Below are 24311 nucleotides of genomic sequence, written 5' to 3' on the forward strand. Positions count from 1 at the left end.
TTGGATATTTAATCCAAAATAACCACTGATCTCCTTAAAATAGCAGCAAGCTATAATGGATTAAGTCCTATAAGATCTTTAAAGAATAAATGGAAAATTCTGGATCACTATGAATGACATCAACAGGAAAGTATGTCTAGCAATATTATTTTCAATAGATGATCTAATGCCACAAAGACAACCTTCTAATCCATCAGGGCAAGGATATGAACCCTGAATAAGTTATATCATTTATCAGGCATCCAGATAAAACACACCGTTAAGACCCTGCACAGAGGTTTGCAATAAAGAGCAGGGAACAGCTGAACTTGGATTCTATCTGTTCAGTTGAGAGAATTCTTCACTCTGAAAGTTTAAATAAATGAGTGTTCATACGTTAGATTTCCCAACTCATAGATGGTCTGGAACTCAAGCTCCAGTGACATTATAAACTCAACTACTGGAAAGGCAGGGAAAAAAAACCTTGGAAAATTTGGTTTATGTCTTTTATTGTTTGTTAATGCAAACATGTTGACTTAAAATGTTCCTATGTCTATTAGTATGCTAGTGAATATTTAACTGGTTTTTTAGGTGGAGAATGCCTCAGTTTGTAGAGTTTGCAAAATTCTCTTGCTATGAACAAGTTTGAGCTACCATCAAGGAGAAACTGAATACAGAGTTGGGAAGAGGTGTGTAGTAATACAATACTAAAGTATTTCTACCATACAGACATAATAGATATAAGAAAACATCAAGAGCATTGATAATAGCAAAAAGAAGAATTTAGAAAGTGATATTTCTGAGTATTTATTGCTTTCTTTTTAATATAATTTATCTAATTATTAAGTTTATATAATTTAAATAGTGGCTATGTTCATTGACTTTAACTACTAGCTCACAGAATTTCTGAAAATTTATTGACTGACTCTGTGAGCCAAGACAAGCCTGCTTCAGATACCAGGAGACTTCTCATGAAGTTATCTCATCCCAGGGATCCACAGTACCTTTAGATGGTCACTCAAGGCCAATGAACTCCTTGTCTGTTACTTACAGAGTAAGAGAGATAATTTAGGCTTAAAGAAAGTAAAAGTAAGTATGAAGAATAAAAAAAGAGAGTTGAGAGTTGGTCAGTTATGTGTGCCTTCTTCTCCTCTTTTCTTTTTGTCCCTTATTTCTCTATTGTGGTATAAATTTACTGTAATAATGGATTGCACCAGCTGATTATTGAGGGTAGGTAAGTTCCTCATGGCTCTTGCTATACATCTATTCCTTGCAGCAGCTTGAGTGATGTTTATTGTGTTTTGCTAAAAAGGAGTGAATGTTTCTTATGAGTCCAAACAAGTCTGGCCAGAGGTATAGTTTATACCTGTTCTTTTTTCCCTTTCTTCTTCGAGACTCCCACTGATGGGCTTCTTGGCTATTCTTTACTCTTTCTTGTGATTCCAATATTAATAAACTTTTTGGACCTATATCAGTGAGATAAAGATCTGAAGAGAATGACCATATCAGTTAGCATGCTTTTTAAGTTGAAAATAGCAGAAAATCAGAAACCAACTAGATTGAAAAATAAAGGGAATTTACTACCTAATATAACTGAAAGTTCAGAGGTGATTCAATAAATCTTCATCTGGCACCTCAAGTATGTTATTAAGGACCAGTTTCTTTCTCTGCCTCTGCTCTGATTTCCTTGGGGTAAGCTTCACCTCATGTCTGACTCTATCATTTTATCAAGTACATATCAACAGTTTGCGGGACAATATGCATCCATGCTTATATGTAGCAGGAAAAGAAAGTATCTTTGGCATAGTGTACACAAAGAAAAGTCCTGGTATTTTCTCTCACTGGCCTAGGTCATCACACACCTGTTCCTGTATCAATCACAAAGATAATAATTCCTGTCAAATATACCTCAGAGGGCTATTGTAAATAAGAGGGATAGGGTTCACTTAGGTCATGTGGTTATTTCAGAAACATTGGTGTAATCAGCTAATATTGGCAGTCATTAGGAAGAGGAAGGAGAAGGCAATGGCACCCCACTCCAGTACTCTTGCCTGGAAAATCCCATGGATGGAGGAGCCTGGTAGGCTGCAGTCCATGGGGTCAATAAGAGTTGGACACGACTGAGTGACTTCCCTTTCACTTTTCCATGCATTGGAGAAGGAAATGGCAACCCACTCCAGTGTTCTTGCCTGGAGCATCCCAGGGACGGGGGAGCCTGGTGGGCTGCTGTCTATGGGGTCGCACAGAGTCAGACACGACTGAAGCAACTTAGCAGCAGCAGCAGCAGGAAGAGGAAAATGAGAGAAAGTTTTCTCAAATCCTTGTCTTGAGTCCCCAAATTAAACTTATGCCATAGCTTGAAATTTAGAACTTTTAGTAAATAATAATACGCTATTTCCTTTTTCTAGACTCTTTATTTTCATTTAACTGTTTATAATGACTCAAACTGGTAAAGAAGAGAAAGAGAAAAGCTGCATCCTTGTTTTGGTTTCCTTATGGAAAAACTTTATAGCATTAATTATAAGGAGAAAGATTCCATTACAGTTAAGTCCCCTACATATGAACTGTCAGGTGGCAGTCTTTCAAAGATGCCTGTATGCCAGCTCTTGTACTGTACTACTGTACTTTCAAGATACTGTAAGATTATAAATGTTTTTTGGTGAGTGTGTTTTTTATGTATTATTTGGGTGACATTATTACAGTATTGTGCTATATGGCTGATTGTGTTAGTTGGGTACCTAGGCTAACTTCGCTGGACTTTACGAATGCACTCTTTGAACGAACTCTTTCACATATAGGGGACATACTATACTATAAAGACTGTCATCTTTGCATTTTCTAGTGGTTGCCTGGTATGGGGCATTTTTTAGTTCTTGAAAATGTCCCGGTTGAAAGGTTTTTCAGGAAAAATCTAAATTTCTTTAAAAACATTACTTGTAATATATAATTGTTAAACAGAATGTGTATTCCTATGGATTTCAATTTTCTGTAATTCTTTTTATCTTCTCTGTCTTGCATTGCTAATTGAATTCTTTCAAGAAGCATTTAAAGATTTCCCCTCCACCCCCTAGTATTATGAAGTGAAGTCAAAGTAGCTCAGTCACGTCCAAACTCTTTGCCCTCATGGACTACAGCCCATGGAATTCACTAGGCCAGAATACTGGGGTGGGTAGCCTTTCCCTTCTCCAGGAGTTCTTCCCACCCTGGGATCGAACCCAGGTCTCCCTCAATGCAGGCGGACTCTTTATCAGCTGAGCCACAAGGAAAGCCCAAAAATGCTGCGGTGGGTAGCCTATCCCTTCTCCAGGGGATCTTCTGGACCCAGGAATTGAACCGGGGTCTCCTGCATTGCAGGTGGAGAATCAACTGAGCTATCAGGGAAGCCCTAATATTGTACCAAATTACTATAAGCAATATTGTGGCTTTTCTATCATTTGTGATCTAAAGGGAACTTATTTTGATTCCGGAATAAAAAAGCTGAAATAGTTCACTCCTGTCACACTTTCTAGAATACTGAGGGATATAGACACACCAAAAAATAACCCAGTTAACTCCTTCCATGTTGCAAGCACACAGTAACAGAAACTCCAAATACTTGCAAATAAAAAGAAGTGAATATTCCTTGTAGAACTCAGAGAGCTGGCCAACAAGCCCCAGGAAACTATAAAATAGTCTCACTCACTCTGCTGTTGGCCTTCATTCCTCTTCCATAAGCTACTTCTGCCATCCCTGGGGACTATAAAGCACAGAATTTTTTTTTTTTCCATCTTGACAATGCCATTCTGCATTCATTAGGAAGTGCTATGAAAAATTTTTAAATTGAACATGTTAATTAGAATAGACTTAATTTTTTAGAGCAGTTTACAGAAAAATTGAACAGAAATTTTCCTATATACCCTTCTTCTTCCTATATACCCTTCTTCTTCGTATATACCCTTCTTCTTCCTATATACCCTTCTTCCTATAACCCTTCTTCTTCCAATATATAGTCTCTCCTATTTTTGACATTGTAGTGTATTATACTTGCTGTGATTGATAAATCAATATTGATATAGTATTACTAATTGAAGTCCATAGTTTACATCAGGGTTCACACTGGCTTATATTGTTCAATGGGTTTGCATGAATGCACACTGTCATGTACCTGCCATTATAATATATAGAACAGTCTCCCTGCCCTAAAAAGTCCTCTGTGCTCAACATCTTCATCTGCACTCCCTCCCCACAGGTGCTTGACAACCACTGATTCTTTTCCTTTCTTACAAAGTTTTGTCTTTTCCAGAAGTTGGAGTCACACAGTAAGCCATTACATACTGGCTTATTTCACTTAGCAACATACATTTAAGGATCCTTCATGTCTTTTCATGGCTTGATAGCTCTTAATTAAACTTTTGATTTTGAGATAAAGTTTACATGCAGCTGTAAGAATGAATAGGCTTCCCAGGTGGCTCAGTGGTAAAGAATCCGCCTGCCAATGCAGGAGACAAGAGTTTGATCCCTGCGTCAGGAAGATTCGCTGGAGAAGGGAATGGCTACCCAATCCAGTATTCTTGCCTGGAGAATTCCATGGACACAGGAGCCTGACAGGCTATAGTCTGTGGGGTGGCAAAGAGTTGGACACAACTGAGCTGAGTGACTGAGTACAGATGCGTGTAAGAATACAGACAAACCCGGTATGTCTTCCGTTTCCCCCAATATCAACATCTTCAAAACTATGGTACAATATCACAACAAGAATATTGACATTCATGCTGTCAAGAGACTCCTATCACTCAGTTATATGTCTCATATATATATGTATTTTTTTCCTTCATTTTAAGATGCTGTAAAATGGACTCATACAGTATGGAACCTTTGAGGATAGCTTTTCTCACTCAGTGTAGTTCCCTGGAGGTAGATCCAGCTGTATGTTTCAATAGTTTGTTCGCTTTTATTGCTGAGTACCATGCTATGGATGGATCATAGCGTTTTTAACCATTTGTTGTTGTTTAGTAGCTAAGTTGTGTCCAACTTTCTTGAGACCCTATGGACTGTAGCCCACCAGGTTCCTCTGTCCATGGGATTTCCCAGGCAAGAATACTGGAGTGGGTTGCCATTTGCTTTTCCAGGGACTCTTTCCAACCCAGAGATTGCATCCACGTCTCTTGCATTGTAGGAGGATTCTTTACTTGGGAAGCCCCTTTTAACCATTACTCATTGAAGTACATTTGACTCTTTTCTTATACTAAAAATAAAGCTGTGAACATTTGTGTATAGGTTTTTGTGTGAATATAAAACTTTCATTTCACTAGAATAAATGCCCAGTATTGCTGATAAACTCTGTTTTTGATTTCACTTTGTTCAATGAATTTTTTATTTCCTTTGAGACTTCTTTGACCCATGGATTGCTTAGAAGTATTTTTTTCTTGTTTCCAGATATTTGGATTTTCTTGTAATCGTTCTGTTACTGATTTCTAGTGTGATTCCACTGTGATCAAAGATCATACTGTGTATAATTTTTACTCTTTTGGATTTGTCGAAGCTTATTTTATGGTACAGGAAATGGTCTATCTTGGTGTATACTCTATGTGCACCTGGAAAGAACGTGTAACTTTTGCTGTTCAGTAGAGTATTTTACAAACATTTACATCCTACTGGTTGATGGTGTCACTGACTTCTTTTATGTCCTTGCTCATTTTCTCTCTGTTGCCCTATCATTTGTTGAGAAAGGGATATTGAAGTCTCCAACTATAACTGTGGATTTATCTATTTCTCCTTTTAGTTCTATTAATTTTTGCTCCATTTGCAGCTCTGTTTTCTGATGAATACACATTTAGTAGTTTTAGGTCTTCTTAGTGGACTGACACTTTAATCATTATATAACATTCTCCGTCTCTGTTTATTTCCTTTGTTCTGAAGTCCACTTTATCTGATATTAATATAACCACTTCTACTTCCCGTTGATTAATTTTTTTTGATATCTTTTTTCTATCCTGTTACTTTCAACTTGCCTATATTGCTCAAGGTACTTATTTTTGAAGTGGGTTTCTTCTAGACAATTTATATTTGGGTCATGTTTTTAAATCCAATCACTAGTCTCTATCGTCTAATTAGTATATTTTTAGCATTTATATTTAATGTAATTATTGACATAGTAGACCTTAAGTCTATCATTTTATTTTTTGCTGTTTGTTGTCTGTTTTTCATTTGTTTTCTTTTTTTTAGTTTCCTATGGGGTTTCTTGCCTATTTTTCAGAATTCAATTTTTATTTATCTCTAGTTTTTCAAGTATATTTTTACAGGTTTTAGTCGTTGTTCTATTACATTATATATGTTTAATTTATCAAAGGCTACTGATGTTGTCATTTTATCAGTTTAAGTGAAGTACAGAAAACCTACCTACCTTTATATCTATTTACCTCTTCCTGTTTATAACTGTTACTGTTTATAACTGTTACCTATTTTCTACATACATTTATATCTGAGAGGTTTATAATTTTTGCTTCTATAGTAAAACATAATTTAGAAAACTCAAGAGGGAAAGGAAAACTTATTGTATTTACCCACATTTTTGCTTACTGTAATCTTTTCTCGTTCTTGATGTTCTAAGGCTCCTTATTTTGTTTCCATTTTGTTTAAAGAACTTCATTTAGTTATTTGCTATGGTCTGAATATTTGTGTCCCCCTAGAATTCATATATTGAAATCCTAATGCCCCTGATGGTGTTGGGAGATGAGGCCTTTGGGAGGTGATTAGGCCATGAGAGTGGGGTCTTCATGAATGATATTAACATCTTTATAAAAGAAGCCCAAGAGAGCTACCATGTCTCTTCCACTACATGAAAACAAAGTGAGAAGTAGGCAGTCTGCAGCTCAGAAGAACGACTTCAACTGAACCAACTATGCTGGTACCCATATCTCACACTTCCAGCCTCCAGATCTATAAGAAATACATTTCTGCTGTTTATAAGTCACCAGTCTTGGATGTTTTGTTATAATAGCATGAATCAATTCTTTTAGGGTAGGTCTCCAGGAAAAATAATCTACTTTTCCTTCATCTGAAGATGTCTCAAATTCCCCTTTATTTCTAAAGAATATTTTCACTTGGTATCAGATTCTGGGTTGACATTTCTTTTCTTTCAGCATTTTTGTGCCACTTCCTTCTGGTCTTCATGGTTTGTGATGAGAAATCTACTGTCATTCTCATTTTTTTCTCCCTATAGGTAAGTTGTCATTTTTCTCTGGCTGCTTTCAAGATTTTCCCTTTGTCTTTAGTTTTCAGAAGTTTATGCTATGTCTTGTTGTAGAGCTCCATAGATTTATCTTTTATAGAATACTTTTTGCTTCCTGAATCTGTAGGTTTATGTCTCTTGCCAAATTTGGGACGTCTTCAGCCATTATTTCTTTGTGTACTTTTCCAACCCCAAATACCTCCCCTCCTTCTGGGACTTCAGTGATACAAATGTTGTACCTTTTGTTCTACTCACACTGATCCCTAAGGCTTTCTTTACTTTTTTCCTATTTTTTTTTTCTCTGTTCTTATTGGGTAATTTCCATTACTGTGTCTCCCAGTTCGCTGATTCTTTCCTTTATCCCCTCCATTCTGCTATTGAATCCATCCACTGAACTTTTTATTTGGGGTATTTTTTCAGTTCTGAAGTTTCCATTTGGGTCTTTATAACTTTTATTTCAGTCATGATTTTTTTTCCTTTGCTAAAGTTTTCTAAAATTTTCCATTTGTTTCCAGAAACTCTGTAATTGCTCTTTGAAGCAGTTTTATCATGGCCACTTTAAAATCTTTGTTATATAATTTTAATATCTCAGTCTTCTCATGCTGGCATCTGTCTTTTTTCCCATTTAGTTTGAGATCTTCTTGTTTCTTGGTATGACAAATGAGTTTTTTATTTGAGCCTGCACATTTTCATATTATATTCTAAGAATCTTGCTCTTATTTAAGCCTTCAATTTTATCTATACTTGTCTGACATTGCTTCAGCAGGGAAAAGAGAGTGCCACCTCATTCATCACTGCCAGGTAGAAATAAGAAGTCAAAGTTTCAGTTGGCCCACAATGAAACTTGAGGAGGGTCACTTAGTTACTATTAGGAGGTGGTGGGAGTTCAGAATCCCCACCTAGTCTCTACTAACTCTGCAGGGGTTGAGGGTTGTTACTAGCTAACAGGGACGAAGTCCCAGCTTCCTCCTTGGCCTCTCAGATACCACCCTTATATAAGGGTGCACTGGGGCACCTCGTTATAGCTTTGCAAGGGTAAAATCCTGGGCTCTACACTTGAAATTTGTTGGTATGGGTGAGGCTAGTTTTTTGTTTTTTTTTTTTCCGTGGCATTTGGCTAAAGTAGAGTAGCTATTGTCTAAAAGTTTCTTGTCTTTATAGGTTGCTCCTTTCCTGGTCTTGGCTAGTGAGAACAATCTTATTGTAGATTTTTGGCTGTACCTGTTGCATGTTTCTCAGTTTTTCAGCTCCAAGTCTGGGATATGTGGGGCCAAAAGAAACCCAAAGAATTAGTACTGTGTTGTTCCTTGGTCCTGAGGTCCCTAGCTGGTCCTCATTCTTGCCTCCAACTTTTAGTCTTATGTTTATTTTATACTAATGTCCAGGATTTTTAGTTTTACTTAGTAAATGCACAGGGAAAAGTAGATCTATTCTATCTTCACAGAAACAGAAGTCTTGATATTACAATTTTTATAATTAGCAGAGTGCCTCTTCCAGTAACATCAAGATATATAAGCAAAGTGATTTCTTCAAAGCAAAATGGGGAGAAAATTTATAAGCAGTTTTATTATTTTATTCCTAAAGACCTCAAAAAGCCTAATTATTAGGGTTAATTTGTAACATCAGAAAATGTTGTCCCAATCTTCCAGAATATTTATTTTACGAATGGTCCAATTTTTCTTCTCTGCATTTAAGCACTGTGGACGGCAGTGGCAAAAGAACTCTGTGTGTTACCAAAAAAAGCACTTCTGATTAAAGGAGCAAGTGGAGGAGTTTTATTTCTTTTGGATTTCAGAAAAGTCCTTCAGTACTAGAAATAGAAAATAATAGTTGTTTACTGAACATCTCCTCTATTTAAGGCATGGAGGACACAAAGACAAAAACATAAAAGAAAATGCAAATCACAGAATAAGTAAAATGGAATCAAGTAATATTGATTCAGTGCTATGAGAATACAGAAAATGCATAAATAATTATGAATAGAAATTTTACAGAAGGAATTGACAGAAATGGCACATAAACTGGATTGAGAAGGATTACTCAATACTTATCACCTATCTATTTTATGTTAGGCTCCTTGATGAAAGACACAGAATTAATAGTATTCTGACAGAGAAATGGGTGGCATGAGTCAAAGCATAAGCATTCTTGTAATGGAGACAATTCAAACTGATACATAAAAATGCTGGGAGTCAAACAGAGCTTATGAACAGAACTACGAGTGGTAGTTTGATAATTAGTCACTAAATAAGGAAAGAATAAATTAGTAGTGTCATTAAACTTTGCTCACTCTTTTATGATACTAAATGTTTGATAAGAAACACATTTTATTTAATCCTTACATAAAACCTATGCAGTACATATTAGTCCCACTTTAGAGATAAGAAAATTGAGGTTTACAAAAAAATAAGCAACATACCTATGATCATACAGTTAGAAAGTAGTAGACCCAGGATTTAACCCAAGGAGCAAGTGGAGGAGTTTTATTTCTTTTGGATTTCAGAAAAGTTCTTCAGTCCAAGGCAGTTTGAGTAAAGAGCCTCTATTTTAGTTACTATACTAGCATATTGTTGTTGTTTAGTTACCAAGTTGGGTTGGCTCTTTTGTGACCCCATGGACTGTAGCCTATCAGGCTCCTCTGTCCATGGGATTTCCCAGGCAGAAATACTGGAGTGGGTTGCCATTTCCTTCTCCAGGGGATCTTTCCTACACAGGGATGGAACCAGCGTCTCCTGTACTGGCTGCTGATGCTAAGTCGCTTCAGTCGTGTCCAACTCTGTGCGACCCCATAGATGGCGACCCACCAGGCTCTGCCGTCCCTGGGATTCTCCAGGCAAGAACACTGGAGTGGGTTGCCATTTCCTTCTCCAATGCATGAAAATGAAGTGAAAGTGAAGTCGCTCAGTTGTGTCCGACTCTTCGAGACCCCATGGACTGCAGCCCACCAGGCTCCTCTGTCCATGGGATTTTCCAGGCAAGAGTACTGGAGTGGGGTGCCATTGCCTTCTCTGCCTGCACTGGCAGGCAGAGTCTCTACTATTGATCCACCAGGGAAGCCCATTCTAGCATATAGCAGATAGTAAATTATGAAATTTAGCAGAGCATTTAAAAATGCTTATCTTAGAGTTTTTCACACACATGAATATTGTTTTACAGATGTAGATGTCATGCACCTGGGCAAAAAAGTCAGCATCCCCAGAGACATCATGTTGGAAGAATTATCCCATCTCAGTAACCGTGGTGCCAGACTGTTTAAGATGCGACAAAGAAGATCTGACAAATATACATTTGAAAATTTCCAGTATGAAACTAAAGCACAAATAAATGTAGGTATAACTTGATAATATGGTTATCTAAATAAATGGGCAGCATTTCTAAATTTATATGTATTATTAAATTCCCAAACAAGTATTTTACAAATTTTCTTTTCATTGATTCTGTTATACTTTTTTTCATGATGAATAATTTAGGTGGATAAATGAATATTATGCCTGATATGAGTATCTTTTTGGTTCAGTAGAGACATTGCATGTTTGTAGATTTGGCACTGAAGAACTGGTCTGTTCTGCTAAGAAGAGGGAGAGGGAGTGGAGACTGGTGGAACTAAAAGTTTCCATATCTTATCACCACTGGTTAAATGTTTGGGATGGAAACAATTCCAAAGCACACAGTGCTCCATAAAGCAAGTAGAAGCATTTTATTGGCTGAAAACATCCTGGCATTGAAACATGCCTGGGAACGAGACACAGCTGATCTCCTTTCAAAGTATTCATTCCACGTTGTATAGAGAAGTCTGGTACTCACTGACAATAAAATCAATGTGGATAAAACTCTTTGGACAAAAATTCCCATCAACCAAAAGTTAAAACAAACAAATTCATTAAATTATATTTTACATATTGCATGAATACCATATTCTTTTAAATTGTCATTCAGAGAAATTTTAGAGGAAGAAGTTCATAATTGAAAAACAATTAGCTTCAGGAAAATATCTTAAAAATAAAATACCGGTATGAAGAATCAAAAAGGAATAGTGCACTATAGGAGATGGTGGAGACTACAACAATATGTTTTTGTTTTTTTTTTGAACTAAGGGTTTCTTTCTATAGCTATGAAAAGTTTACAAGTTTACTCATGAATTTAAACCTGAAAGCTTTCCAACTGCCGTCACTAGAAAGCTGTTTTGAATGAACAGCTAAATTCTTTACAGCAAACAGACCAGTTTCACTGATCTTTTATCATAATTACTAAAACACACTACAGAACTAACATTCGCACTCACAAACACTAAAATTTTACTCATTCTTGAAATTTCTATTTCCCTTGTTATGATCTGCTTAACAAGAAATGGTTTGAGAACATCTTAAACAGTTTTTTTTTTTTTCACATTAATAAGCATCCTTCAACATCCATGAATAGAAATCTAGTTATAATTATGAATTCAGTTAGACATCAAATTTTACTCAACCACAGTATTTACATTTAATGAAGGAAGATTTTCACTTGAAGTCATGGATAAATGTAATGCCATGGTATCCTGTAATTACGCTCAGTATCCTCTTATCAGAAAATGTCCGCAGCTAATACAGTATGAACCTAAAATAACCTCTGGCTCATCTGATGGATAATGACAATAGAGAGGTAGCTTTGAAGAGTAATATGAAATACAGTGTCTTAATGGAAATTCTTTGAAAAGTCATCTACAAGTCTAGACATCTGAATAAATTCAGTTTTCATAACTAACATTTATCTCTCTAAGTATGCTTTAATTACAATTCTGAAAGAAGGTATAAGACTTAAAATGTCCATTAAAATACAACATATTCTCTTATCACTAGTATTTCAAATTATTGACAATAATCTTATATACCTGTGATCAAACATTCTGGTCATAGGTAAAATATATAAGAATATGTCTTAATATTTTTCCAGCATTCCTGGAAGATTGAGAACTAAATAGTCCCAAACAGCTGTACTGAAATATTTGAACATATACTGAATATACTGAAACAATTAAATGCTAATAAGTAGCATAAAATAATACACAATAATAATATATGGAATGAAGTCACATGTCACTGAGTTACACAATATACTCTGAAGTCTGATGAAATCTGATGACACATTTGCTTTTATCAAGGCTTTAGACTGCAACTTTGAGCAAGCATTGATAATATGACAGAAATTTAGAAGATGGTATTAGGTTTGGGTCTATTTCCATTCATTTATACTTTCAGCAAAAATTTATTGATTGCCTACTATGTTCTAGACACTATGCTTGGATTTCAAAGATAAATGAATACAGCCCTTGTCTAGTGATGGAGGGACAAAATAACATTGATAAATAGAAAACAATGATTTACTTAGAATCTAGTTCTTGAATCATCCTTATATGATTTATATCAAATTAATGTTATTGACTACATTTTCTGAAATAATCTTTTACTGCTTCCCTTGAGCTTTAGATATTATCAAAATAATTATTTAACTTACATTTATGCATTTCTTATAATTTCAGGACATCATTAGATGAAAATATAAACCAACTCTTTTGTAATCAATGCCATTTATTTAAATATTAAGTACAATTAAAAAAAAATAAGCACAGCTTTTGGCTTATTCTCTTGCTGAGAAACTAGTAAATTCAAGCCACACAAACCTTCTTATGATACAAATAACAATAGGAAATATGCGTTTTTAAAATAAAATGAAGATACATTGCTTGCTACACATGCCAATTTCAAAGTCCTGTTCATGAACTGATAACCTCTTACACATACACATACAAAAAGGGATGAAGAAAATAAGCATACAAGAGAAAATAAAAGAATGATTCATCATAATTAAAATTCCTTTCTATAAGTTACCACAAAAGGATATTATTCAAAACAATCCACGGACTTCCCTGGTGGCACAGTGGGTAAGAATCTACCTGCCAAGGCAGGAGACATGATTTCAATCCTTGGTCTGGGAAGATTCCACATTCTGTGGAGCAACTAAGCTTGCGAGCAGCAACTACTAAGCCTGTGTGCTGAACTACTGAAGCCCACATGCCTAGAACCTGTGCTCTGCAACAAGAGAAGCCACCGCAATGAGAAGCCCACACAGGGCAACAAACAGTAGCCGCCCCCCTCCCCAGACCTGCCCCACCACTTGCCACCACTGGAGAAAGCCCATGCAAAAGCAACGAAGAGCAGTCAAAAAAAAAAAGAATCTGCCTTCCAATGCAGGAGACTAGGGTTCAATCCCTGGTCAAAGAACTAAGAAGAAAAAAAAAAAAAAATCCACAGTTTATAGTTAAAACTACATATGTTTGCAGTAACTAAGCACTTTTAAAATTCCCTGGAGGCACCTCCCTGGTGGCCCAGGGGTTAAGACTTCACCTTTCAACGCAAGTGGCATGGGTTCAATCTCTGGTTGGTGACCTAAGATCCCACATGCTTCATGGCCAAAAAACCAGGACATAAACAACAGAAGCAATGTTGTAACAAATTCAATAAAGACTTTAAAAAAATCTTTAGAAATCTTATATAATACTGGAAAAATGGGAATTATACTGTAAAAAGTAATTCTGAAGTAAGATGTAACTAAATACAGTGAGGTTCAAAAAATATATATATTTTGTTCAAAAAATAACATTATAAAAATCATTTAAGGCTATCATAACTAAAATAAGTCACTACCCAATTATTATAAGGCTTTGCTTATATAATTAACAATGACAAACAGAGGTACTGAGTGTCTCCTGATAATTAATAACCAGCTAGAAAGAGTTGATTTTCCTGTCTATAAAGGAGGTTAGTATTACAATTTTTAAAATAATGTAGGTAGAATGACTTATAAGTTTAGGTGAAACTCATTTCATGGACAGTAACTTAGAAAAAGTAATTTTAATGCATGATACAATTAAACTTTCTATATTTATCTCAACTGGCTTTTATTTATAATTAAACTTAGCAAGACTTTTTTCTAAGAAGTGACAAAGGTTCAGAAGTGAAAAAAGTTATTAATCAAGTCAATTAAATCGAACGCTTAATAGCTAAATTCAAAACACTAAAAACTGATGTATTTGAGTACAGCACTATTCACCTTTAAAAACTGTTTCTTCTTGCTTATTGAATAAAATGCAAACTCTTATGGCCAGTAATCAAGACCCATACTCACCTGGTTAATGTTAAGCTTACAACTACTAACATTGCCCTGCTCATTTCCACAGCAACTTTACCAGGGTGCTGCCTGGAATAAGGTGAAAGGCACCTGGAGAGTGGCTGTGGGTGGGTGAAGGCTGAAAATGGGATAAACTTTATTTTTTTTCATAATTTTGTCAGGTGAGGCCTTAATTTATGATCTTTAGTTATTGTAAGCATTTGGATTTTAGTATGAAATAATCACATTTCTATAAAGTTAAATAATTATTAAATTGCAAAAGTGAACTTTACCTTATCATTTTATAAATAAATACAGAAATAAAAAATATTTTAAAATATGTTTGGCTTATTTCACACAGGAAAAACTCAAAATTGATGTTTATTTGCTATGGCCTTCAGTAAATTTTTCTTTATAAAGTTAAAAGATGATTTGACCTTATGCACTTAAATAGATTGGCTTCTTTTAAGAAATATGTATGTCTCTCATGTATAATTAAAACAATATTTTATTACAGAGGTAAATCCTAGCTATACATCTGAGGATATAACCTATTACAATGTCTATTCTTCTCTGTTAAAAACCAATTGACTGTTTTTAAAGTGCTATATTGCCATAAAATAAATCCTAAATTATAACAGTAAAGAAAATTCACCTAAAACTTTAGACAAGCGCTCTTTTAAATATTCTATTTTTTAGAAACCCCAATTCTTCCTTCTATAAGTTTATGCAGCTTAAAGTGAAAATATTTTTTGTTATACGTGACTGATGTCCAAATTTCAGATTAAACTTTAAAACAAGTCATATTAAAGAATATAATTAAATCCCAAGTATAAGTAAACTAATAATGTAACAATGACTAAGTTGTGTATGTGGCGAGTATGCTATATGATATTAAATCAGTAAAGACTTAAAAACTAAATAGATTTATCTTATGGATATGTTGTGAATAGTAAATTACAGATAATTGATATAAAGCCCTGGACACAGTGCCTGGCACACAGTAAGGCTTAATTAATTATTATTAAGTAGATTGTCATCATAAAACAGTTTAGATTGATATTAGTAAAATTTCTCATTCAACTGCTCTACTCGGTACCATATAAATTATTGAGTCAGTATGTAACAATGAATTGGCATTATATTTAAATTCCAAGTATACAAATGGAGTCTCGCACATATGATATGTCCTATTAGTGTATACTTTTGAGTTTTCAGTTGAGTTTACTTTTGATCAAATACAGCACAATATTGCCATGCAGAATGAGAAACTGGATGGAATCAACTTGGAAAGTGGTTCACAGCAAGCACCATTTACTCCTCCTAACACCCCGGATCCACGAAGTCCCCCAAATCCAGAAAACATTGCACCAGGTAATTAATCCCCTTACAAACAGAATAATAAAACTGCTATGCACATAAATATATGACTCAAGTCACTTGGATTCTTTAGTAAATGGGGTCTGAATGATACGGCTTTTCACATTATATACCTACTTTGTAGATAAGTTCAGGACAAATGTAAAGATTAGACCTAGAGGAGTTTAGTAACACATTTACAGGAGTCTTATGTTCTTTCAGATGGCCCAAACTTTTGTTGGCAGTCGCTTATCATACTAAAAATTAAGTCTGTTTGTAATTATATTGAAATCCTATTTGTATAGAACTGTGTAATTTATGAAATACTATTATATATATGTATCTTCTTTAATTTAATAATAATTATGACAGTTATTATAATCCTCATTTTACAAATTAAGAACTTGAGGTTGTGAATAGCTAGAAGGCAACACTAACTGATCAAGAATTAAATCCAGCTCTGATACCAAATTCACAGATGTCTCATGTGAGTGACCTTGTGGAGACTGCTTTTGTTATTTTCTGTTCTCTTACAGGGCTTTAAATGCAATACTCTAATACTGTATATTTGTTTATTATCTTAAAAAATAAGTGAAAGTGAAAGTTGCTCAGCTGTGTCCGACTCTTTGTGACCCCATGGAATATACATACAGTCCATGGAATTCTCCAGGCCAGAATCCTGGAGTGGGTAGCCCTTTCCTTCTCCAGGGGATCTTCCCAATCCAGGGATCAAACTGGGGTCTCCTACACTGCAAGTGGATTCTTTACCAACTGAGCTATGAGGGAAGTCCAAAAAATAAGTAAATGTTTATTCAAACCAGTACATGCTATTTGAAGTATTGTTAGATTTTGAAATATTAAATCAGAAAAATTATCTGCTCTACTTAGACAATATCTTTCCAAAATAACATAAAACAAATACCTTTAAGTTTTTCCTCAAGAGTAATGTATATAGTAGATTTATAAAATTTTCAACTAATTTTACACTGAAATTAGCAATGCCTGTGTCATAGTTTTGTAAATTAAATAGTAAATTTATCAAGAGTACTTCTGAGGAACCTTCTCAAATAGCATAGTGTTTTTGAAAATATATAAGTAAAATAACTGTATAATATTAAATCTTATTTAAAAGTAAGTTGAATGTCAGTCACTGATGAGCTTAGATTTATTAGGACATTCTTACAGAGCACAATGGAAAAGGTATTGATAAACAAAGTAATTTTGAAGGAAACCAAATACACAATTAGAATATATAGAATTCTGAAGTAAAGCATTGTAATAAAATTCTCAAATAGCTTTCATATAGCTTTTTTTATGACAGAAGAGCAGGTAACAGGTTCTATGCATACAACATTAAGCTCATGTGGCAAAAACAAACTTTAGAATCTGATGGGTCTGGGTTCAACCTGCGATCTCCTTTTTTTTTTTTTGGTTGAACAGATTTTCTTTTAATATGACTGTATACACGGACAACTGAGAATAGGAAAAGAAAAATTATGGTTTTTTTGGTTGAACCAAAATTATGGTTGAATCAAATTAATGGTTCAACATACTACAGCTGTTACTAAAGATGGTATGCTGGGATTTTAAGAAAACAGTCCAGTAAATGAACCATCCCTAAATGAATCTAAATTCATCAAGCCCTCTTTTAATAAAAACATACTGCATTGGCAGAGGTTTACCCTTTTTTTCAATACTCCATAATAAAAAGATGTTGTCTCTCCTTTAGTATTTAGTTACTAGTAGTCTCTCAAATGGTAACATTAATTGAATTTATATTATCAAATGAAAGTGAAAGTTTGTACAGCCAAGCCCAGAAGCAAAAGTGAAGAAGGATGAAGGGTAAAAGCTGATGGATGCCATGCAGAACAAGGACCTTCGCGGAGGTGTCCTGAGTGCCAAACGCAGTCAACATCCCATCATTTTTTCATTGCTCTTAAATGAGCAAAATCAAATTATTCTTACTTTTTATTTAAAGAAATAATAAATCTTCATCCTGTCCCTCCATAATTTGTGATCAGGTATGTGGTTCCATCACCACTGTGGACAGCAGCAATAAAGCTGCTGGATCCTTTCATCCATGCCCACTTTACTACTGTGCTGAGAAGGAAAATAAATCTCTTTGAGTCTGTTTCTTCACTCTGTAAAATAAAGAAAATAAATCTCACTGCACATGGTTGTTGTGAAAATTAAATGTGAGAATGTGAGTATAGTCCCTAATATACAATAAAATACTGAGTTAAAATTTATCCTTTCCTTACCCATCTTTATATACCTAATACATAATAGACTATATATATTTTCTTTTAGCTCCAACCACTATACTGTAACCTCCTGCTATCTAATGTGTGGAATGGTAAGGTTTTTTAATAGGAAGAGAAGACATATAGAAAAGTTTATGTTGATTCAATGTGGTACTTCCATTACTAAGTTAAAAGTTTTATTATGAATCAATAACCATTGATTATTATGAATCGATGGTGTGATCACTTATCTAGAGCCAGGCATCCTGGAGTGTGAAGTCAAGTGGGCATTAGGAAGCATCACTACGAACAAAGCTACTAGAGGTGATGAATTCCAGTTGACCTATTTCAAATTCTAAAAGATGAAGCTATTAAGTGCTGCACTCAATATGCCAGCAAATTTGGAAAACTCAGCAGTGGCTACAGGGTTGGAAAAGGTCAGTTTTTGCTCCATTCCCCAAAAAAGATAATTCCAAAGAATGTTCAAACTCCTGCACAAATGCACTCATTTCACATGCTAGCAAAGAAATGCTCAAAATTCTTCAAGCTTGGCTTCAACGGTACATGAACCAAGAACTTCCAGATGGTCAAGATGGATTTAGAAAAGGCAGAAGAACCAGAAATCAAATTGGCAACATTTGCTGGATCATAGAAAAAACAAGACAATTCCAGAAAAACATCTACTTCTGTTCCATTGACTACTCTAAAGCCTTTGTCTGTGTGGATCACAACAAACTGTGGAAGATTCTTAAAGAGATAGGCATACCAGATCCCCTTACCTGCCTCCTGAGAAATCTGTATGCTGGTCAAGAAGCAATAGTTAGAACTGGATATGGAACAACAGACTGGTTCAAAATTGAGAAAGGAGTACATCAAAGCTATATACTGTCCCTCTGCCTATTAAACTTATATGCAGAGTACCTCATGCGAAATGCCCAGCTGGATGAAGCAAAAGCTGGAATCAAGATTGCCAGGAGAAATATCAATAACCTCCAATATACAGACGCCATCACCCTTATGGCAAAAAGCAAAGAGGAACTAAAGAGCTTTCTGGTGAAGGTGAAAGAGGAAAATGAAAAAGCTGGCTTAAAATTCAACATTAAAAAACTAAGATCGTGGCATCCAGGCCCATCACTTCATGGCAAATAGATGGGGAAACAGTGGAAACAGTGGCAGACTTTATTTTCTTGGGCTCCAAAATCACTGCATATGGTGACTGCAGCCATGAAATTAAAAGACACTTGCACCTTGAAAGAGAAGTTATGACCAACCTAGACAGCATATTGAAAAGCAGAGACATTACTTTGCTGACAAAGGTCCATCTAGTCAAAGCTATGGCTTTTTCAGTAGTCATGTATGGACGTGCAAGTTGGACCATAAAGGCTGGGCGCTGAAGAATTGATGCTTTTGAACTGTTTTGTTGAAGAAGACTCTTGAGAGTCCCTTGGACAGCAAGGAGATCAAATCAGTCAATCCTCAAGGAAAATCAGTCCTGAATACTCACTGGAAGGGCTGATGCTGAAGCTGAATCTCCAATACTTTGGCCAACTGATGCAAAGGGATGCTGGCAAAGATTGAAGGCAGGAGGAGAAGGCGATGACAGAGGAATGAAATGGTTGGATGGCATCACCAACTTGATGGACATGAATCTGAGCAAGCTCCAGGAGCTGGTGATGGACAGGGAAGCCTGGCGTGCTGCAGTCCATGGGGTCGCAAAGAGTCGGACATGACTTATCTTCTATGCAGAGTACATCATGAGAAACACTGGGCATGACTGAGCAACTAAACTGATTATAAACTATGAAATTTCAAAAAGAATAAAAAAGTTCTACCCTCAAGGAATTCATAGACAGGGACAGAGGACAAATGTCCATGCTATATTTGTAGTCTCATTTTCTCTCTGCCATACAAACTTCAATATCATATGTATATTTTATTTACTATCAGGAACAATCTATGTATATTTACACACAAACACATACATATATTCAAATATACATATAGAGAGAGAGATAAATTTTGGAAGTATAAATTAATATAGCTACTTAAAGTTTAAATATTCAATTATTAAATATTAGGGCATGTCTGTAATATAGACTAAGAAAAGGGAGAGTTTCAAGGTTATCAGATAGCTTGCAAGGAAGAAAGAGTAATGGGTCCTTCGTTCTTGGTTGATGAGTTGAAAAGGACAACTATAGATTCAGAGTACAAACTATAGATTATCCGAATTTAGCAAAGGCTACTATGAAAGCCCAGGCAAGAAACGTACAGGGCCTGAACCAGGTATGGAAATGAGAAGGAAAGAGAGAATTTGCTAGAACAGTTACTTCCCAGTGTTCTGTTTGCAAATCACTTGCATTAAATGTGTAAGCCACATCTGAGACCTCCTGTCTCTGGAAGGAAGAATCCATTATCAACATTTTAAGTAGGTGCCCATGGTGATTCAGAAAATGCAAAGTTGAGAAGCCTATTTAAGAAATCCTTAAGTATAGCTGGTAATACTTAGTGATTTGTTGTGGGAATGAAAGATTGTTTAGGAGAGTGCTTCTGTCTCAGACATCTAAGAATAGTGATAACATTTGTTAAGATGATCAATATACAGAAAGCAGCAGAATGTATTGGAAAACAGCTGCATATAGGTCTAGACAGATTATAAAGGATGTCAGGGCAACAGTAATTTTGGATGAATGTAATAGAGAAAAGCAAAGGAGAAAAGGAAAGATATAAGCATCTGAATGCAGAGTTCCAAAGAATAGCAAGAAGAGATAAGAAAGCCTTCCTCAATGATCAATGCAAAGAAATAGAGGAAAACAACAGAATGGGAAAGACTAGAGATCTCTTCAAGAAAATTAGGGATACCAAGGGAACATTTCATGCAAAGATGGGCTCGATAAAGGACAGAAATGGTATGGACCTAATGGAAGCAAAAGACATTAAGAAGAGGTAGCAAGAATACATAGAAGAACTGTACAAAAAAGATCTTCAAGACCAAGATAATCACAATGGTGTGATCACTGACCTAGAGCCAGACATCCTGGAATGTAAAGTCAAGTGGGCCTTAGAAACAATCACTATGAACAAAGCTAGTGGAGGTGATGGACTTCCAGGTGACCTATTTCAAATCCTGAAAGATGATGCTGTGAAAGTGCTGCACTCAATATGCCAGCAAATTTGGAAAACTCAGCAGTGGCCACAAGACTGGAAAATGTCAGTTTTCATTCCAGTCCCAAAGAAAGGCAATGTCAAAGAATGCTCAAACTACCGCACAATTGCACTCATCTCACATGCTAGTAAAGTAATGCTCAAAATTCTCCAAGCCAGGCTTCAGCAGTACGTGAACCGTGAACTTCCAGATGTTCAAGCTGGTTTTAGAAAAGGCAGAGGAACCAGAGATCAAATTGCCAACATCCACTGGATCATCGAAAAAGCAAGGGAGTTCCAGAACATCTATTTCTGCTTTATTGACTATGCCAAAGCCTTTGACTGTGTGGATCACAATAAACTGTGGAAAATTCTGAAAGAGATGGGAATACCAGACCACCTGATCTGTCTCTTGAGAAACTTGTATGCAGGTCAGGAAGCAACAGTTAGAACTGGACAGGGAACAACAGACTGGTTCCAAATAGGAAATGGAGTACGTCAAGGCTGTATATTGTCACCCTGCTTACTTATCTTCTATGCAGAGTACATCATGAGAAACACTGGGCTGGAAGAAGCACAAGCTGGAATCAAGATTGCTGGGAGAAATATCAATAACCTCAGATATGCAGATGACACCACATTTATGGCAGAAAGTGAAGAGGAACTAAAAAGCCTCTTGATGAAAGTGAAAGAGGAGAGTGAAAAAGTTGGCTTAAAGCTCAACATTCAGAAAATGAAGATCATGGCATCTGGTCCCATCACTTCATGGGAAATAGATGGGGAAACAGTGGGAACAGTGTGACTTTATTTTTTGGGGCTCCAAAATCACTGCAGATGGTGATTGTAGCCATGAAATTAAAAGACGCTTACTCCTTGGAAGGAAAGTTATGAGCAACTTAAATAGCACATTGAAAAGCAGAGACATTACTTTGCCAACAAAGGTCCGTCTAGTCAAGGCTATGGTTTTTCCAGTGGTCGTGTATGGATGTGAGAGTTGGACTGTGAAGAAGGCTGAGCACCAAAGAATTGATGCTTTTGAACTGTGGGGCTGGAAAAGACTCTTGAGAATCCCTTGGACTGCAAGGAGATCCAACCAGTCCATTCTGAAGGAGATCAGTCCTGGGATTTCTTTGGAAGGAATGATGCTAAGGCTGAAACTCCAGTACTTTGGCCACCTCATGTGAAGAGTTGACTCATTGGAGAAGACTCTGATGCTGGGAGGGATTGGGGGCAGGAGGAGAAGGGGATGACAGAGAATGAGATGGCCGGATGGCATCACTGACTTGATCAACGTGAGTCTGAGTGAACTCCGGGAGTTGGTGATGGACAGGGAGGCCTGGCGTGCTGCGATTCATGGGGTCGCAAAGAGTCAGACACGACTGAGTGACTGAACTGAACTGAACTGAAGCAGAGAAAAGCAGCCTACTGAAGAGACTGCCATTTGATGCTGGAGACAATCAGAAGAAAATTAAATTACTACAAACAAATAGCTGCCTATTGGTGGAATTATCAAGAGTTTTTGAAAAAGAGAAACTAATTTTTAGTGTATAGAAAGATTAGGCATGGTTTAACATAATAAAAGAGAAAACATCTTAGAGAAGGAAAAGAGCATCACGGAAACCTAAAAGTAGCAGTGACTGCATAGCAGAGGTTCTGATATGACAGAAGAGAGAACTCTTTAAAAGAGATAACTAGACAGTAAGGTAGTGTAGCTGGAAAGTAAAGAGTTCTGCCTTTGAGGACCTGAAGAATGTCAGTTAATGTATGTGAAAATGGTTTCACATTTATGCCAGGAATTGTGATTTTTAAATGATACTTACAGAAAACTTCTGGCTCATGGGAGAAGAATAAATTGAGGAGGTAAGACTGGAAGCAGAAAGGTTAGAAATCCTCAGGAACAAAGTAAACAAAGGATAGGCACATCAGGGAATAAGAAGGGCCTGACAAAGACAGTGGAGACAAGCTACTTCACCATTTTGAAGCTTGAACATTTGACAGGCCACTCAGCAATTTCAGGCTTCCCTGATGGCTCAGAAGGTAGAGAGTCCATCTGCAATGTCGGAGATCTGGGTTCGACCCCTGGGTTGGGAAGATTCCCCTGGAGAAGGGAATGGTTACCCACTCCAGTATTCTTGAAACTTCCCTGACAGTCTAGTGCTTAAGACTCCGCACTTCAAAAGCATCAGGCGCTGGTTCGATCCCTGGTTGGGGACTAAGATCCCACATCCAAGGACAAAAAAAAAAAAAAAAATTGGGCTTCCCAGGTGGCACTAATGGTTAAAAACAAAAACAAACAAAAAAACCTGCCTGCCAATGCAGAGGCATAAGAGTTGTGGGTTTGATCCCTGGGTCACGAGATGCCCTGGAGGAAGACATGGCAACCCACTCTAGTATTCTTGTCTAAAGAATTCCATGGACAGAGGAGTCTGGAGGGCTGAGGTCCAAAGAGTCAGACACGACTTGAAGCAACTTAGACGCATGTAAGCACGCAGCAATTTTAGACAGTCAACACCTGAACATTACCTATAAAGAATCAGCTCCCAGGGGACGGAGATCTGTCTTTATTGATATTTCCACAGAACCTAGTTTCTAAATTAATGCAGTAACTGTGGTATATAAGGCCTAGTATAAATTAATGTAAGGTGCACAATTAATAGTTTCACTGAACAAATATATACTACGACAGTCAAGGAAGAAACTAACTGTATAATTTGGTAAAATGAAACACTAAGGGGTTTCTTTTGAAAATTCCATAAATTTAAAGGGATTTAAAAATGTCTAATGCTGTAGGACTACTCTTTTCTGAGAGATCATAAAAAGAATGCATTTTTGATAAATTTACCCCTGTAAGAAAAATTAAACATGGTAAAATGCTAGGTGGAATTTAGTAACTCTCAGGAACTCTGTGTTTACTTATTCTTGCAATATTTTTCCAAAGGATATTCTGGACCACTGAAGGAAATTCCTCCTGAAAGATTCAACACCACAGCTGTCCCTAAGTACTACCAGTCGCCCTGGGAACAGGCCATTAGCAATGATCCGGAGCTTTTAGAGGCTTTATACCCTAAATTTTTCAAGCCTGAAGGAAAGGCAGAATTGCCTGATTACAGGAGCTTTAACAGGTAATTCAATTACCCTGGAAGACACTTCAGCATGCAATACAAAGGCTGTTATATCACAGTATGGAGAACTGAATCCCCTGGTAGGAAAAAAAAAAAAACCAAAAAACTATA

At 36.2% G+C, this 24311-nt stretch overlaps 2 protein-coding genes across 29 annotated transcripts in view; one reads left to right on the forward strand and one right to left on the reverse strand.

The window, feature by feature from the left end:
* LOC147371216 (uncharacterized) overlaps positions 1 to 24311 on the reverse strand; it is a 360632-nt gene that overhangs the window by 303099 nt on the left and 33222 nt on the right. The window contains exon 3 of one of the 27 annotated variants that reach the window (XR_015165996.1): positions 16842 to 17835. The exons of the other annotated variants lie outside the window; for them this stretch is intronic. The gene's annotated coding sequence lies outside the window, so the exon portion shown is untranslated. Of the gene's footprint in view, positions 1 to 16841; positions 17836 to 24311 lie in introns of those variants that run through there. 27 annotated transcript variants of the gene reach the window in all.
* Positions 1 to 24311, forward strand: part of MYOZ2 (myozenin 2) — a 38480-nt gene that overhangs the window by 6068 nt on the left and 8101 nt on the right. The window contains exons 1-4 of one of the 2 annotated variants that reach the window (XM_086407290.1): positions 7101 to 7180; positions 10346 to 10515; positions 15580 to 15709; positions 24017 to 24200. In XM_086407290.1, coding sequence (XP_086263416.1) covers positions 10357 to 10515; positions 15580 to 15709; positions 24017 to 24200 — 473 coding nt within the window. In that variant the 5' untranslated portion in view covers positions 7101 to 7180; positions 10346 to 10356. Of the gene's footprint in view, positions 1 to 7100; positions 7181 to 10345; positions 10516 to 15579; positions 15710 to 24016; positions 24201 to 24311 lie in introns of those variants that run through there. The other variant, XM_086407289.1, reaches the window with a different exon arrangement.

The sequence above is a fragment of the Bos grunniens genome, chromosome 6 (genome assembly GCF_055505025.1).
Source record: "Bos grunniens cultivar Pamir isolate PY7600 chromosome 6, Bosgru_T2T1.0, whole genome shotgun sequence".
NCBI lineage: Eukaryota > Metazoa > Chordata > Mammalia > Artiodactyla > Bovidae > Bos > Bos grunniens.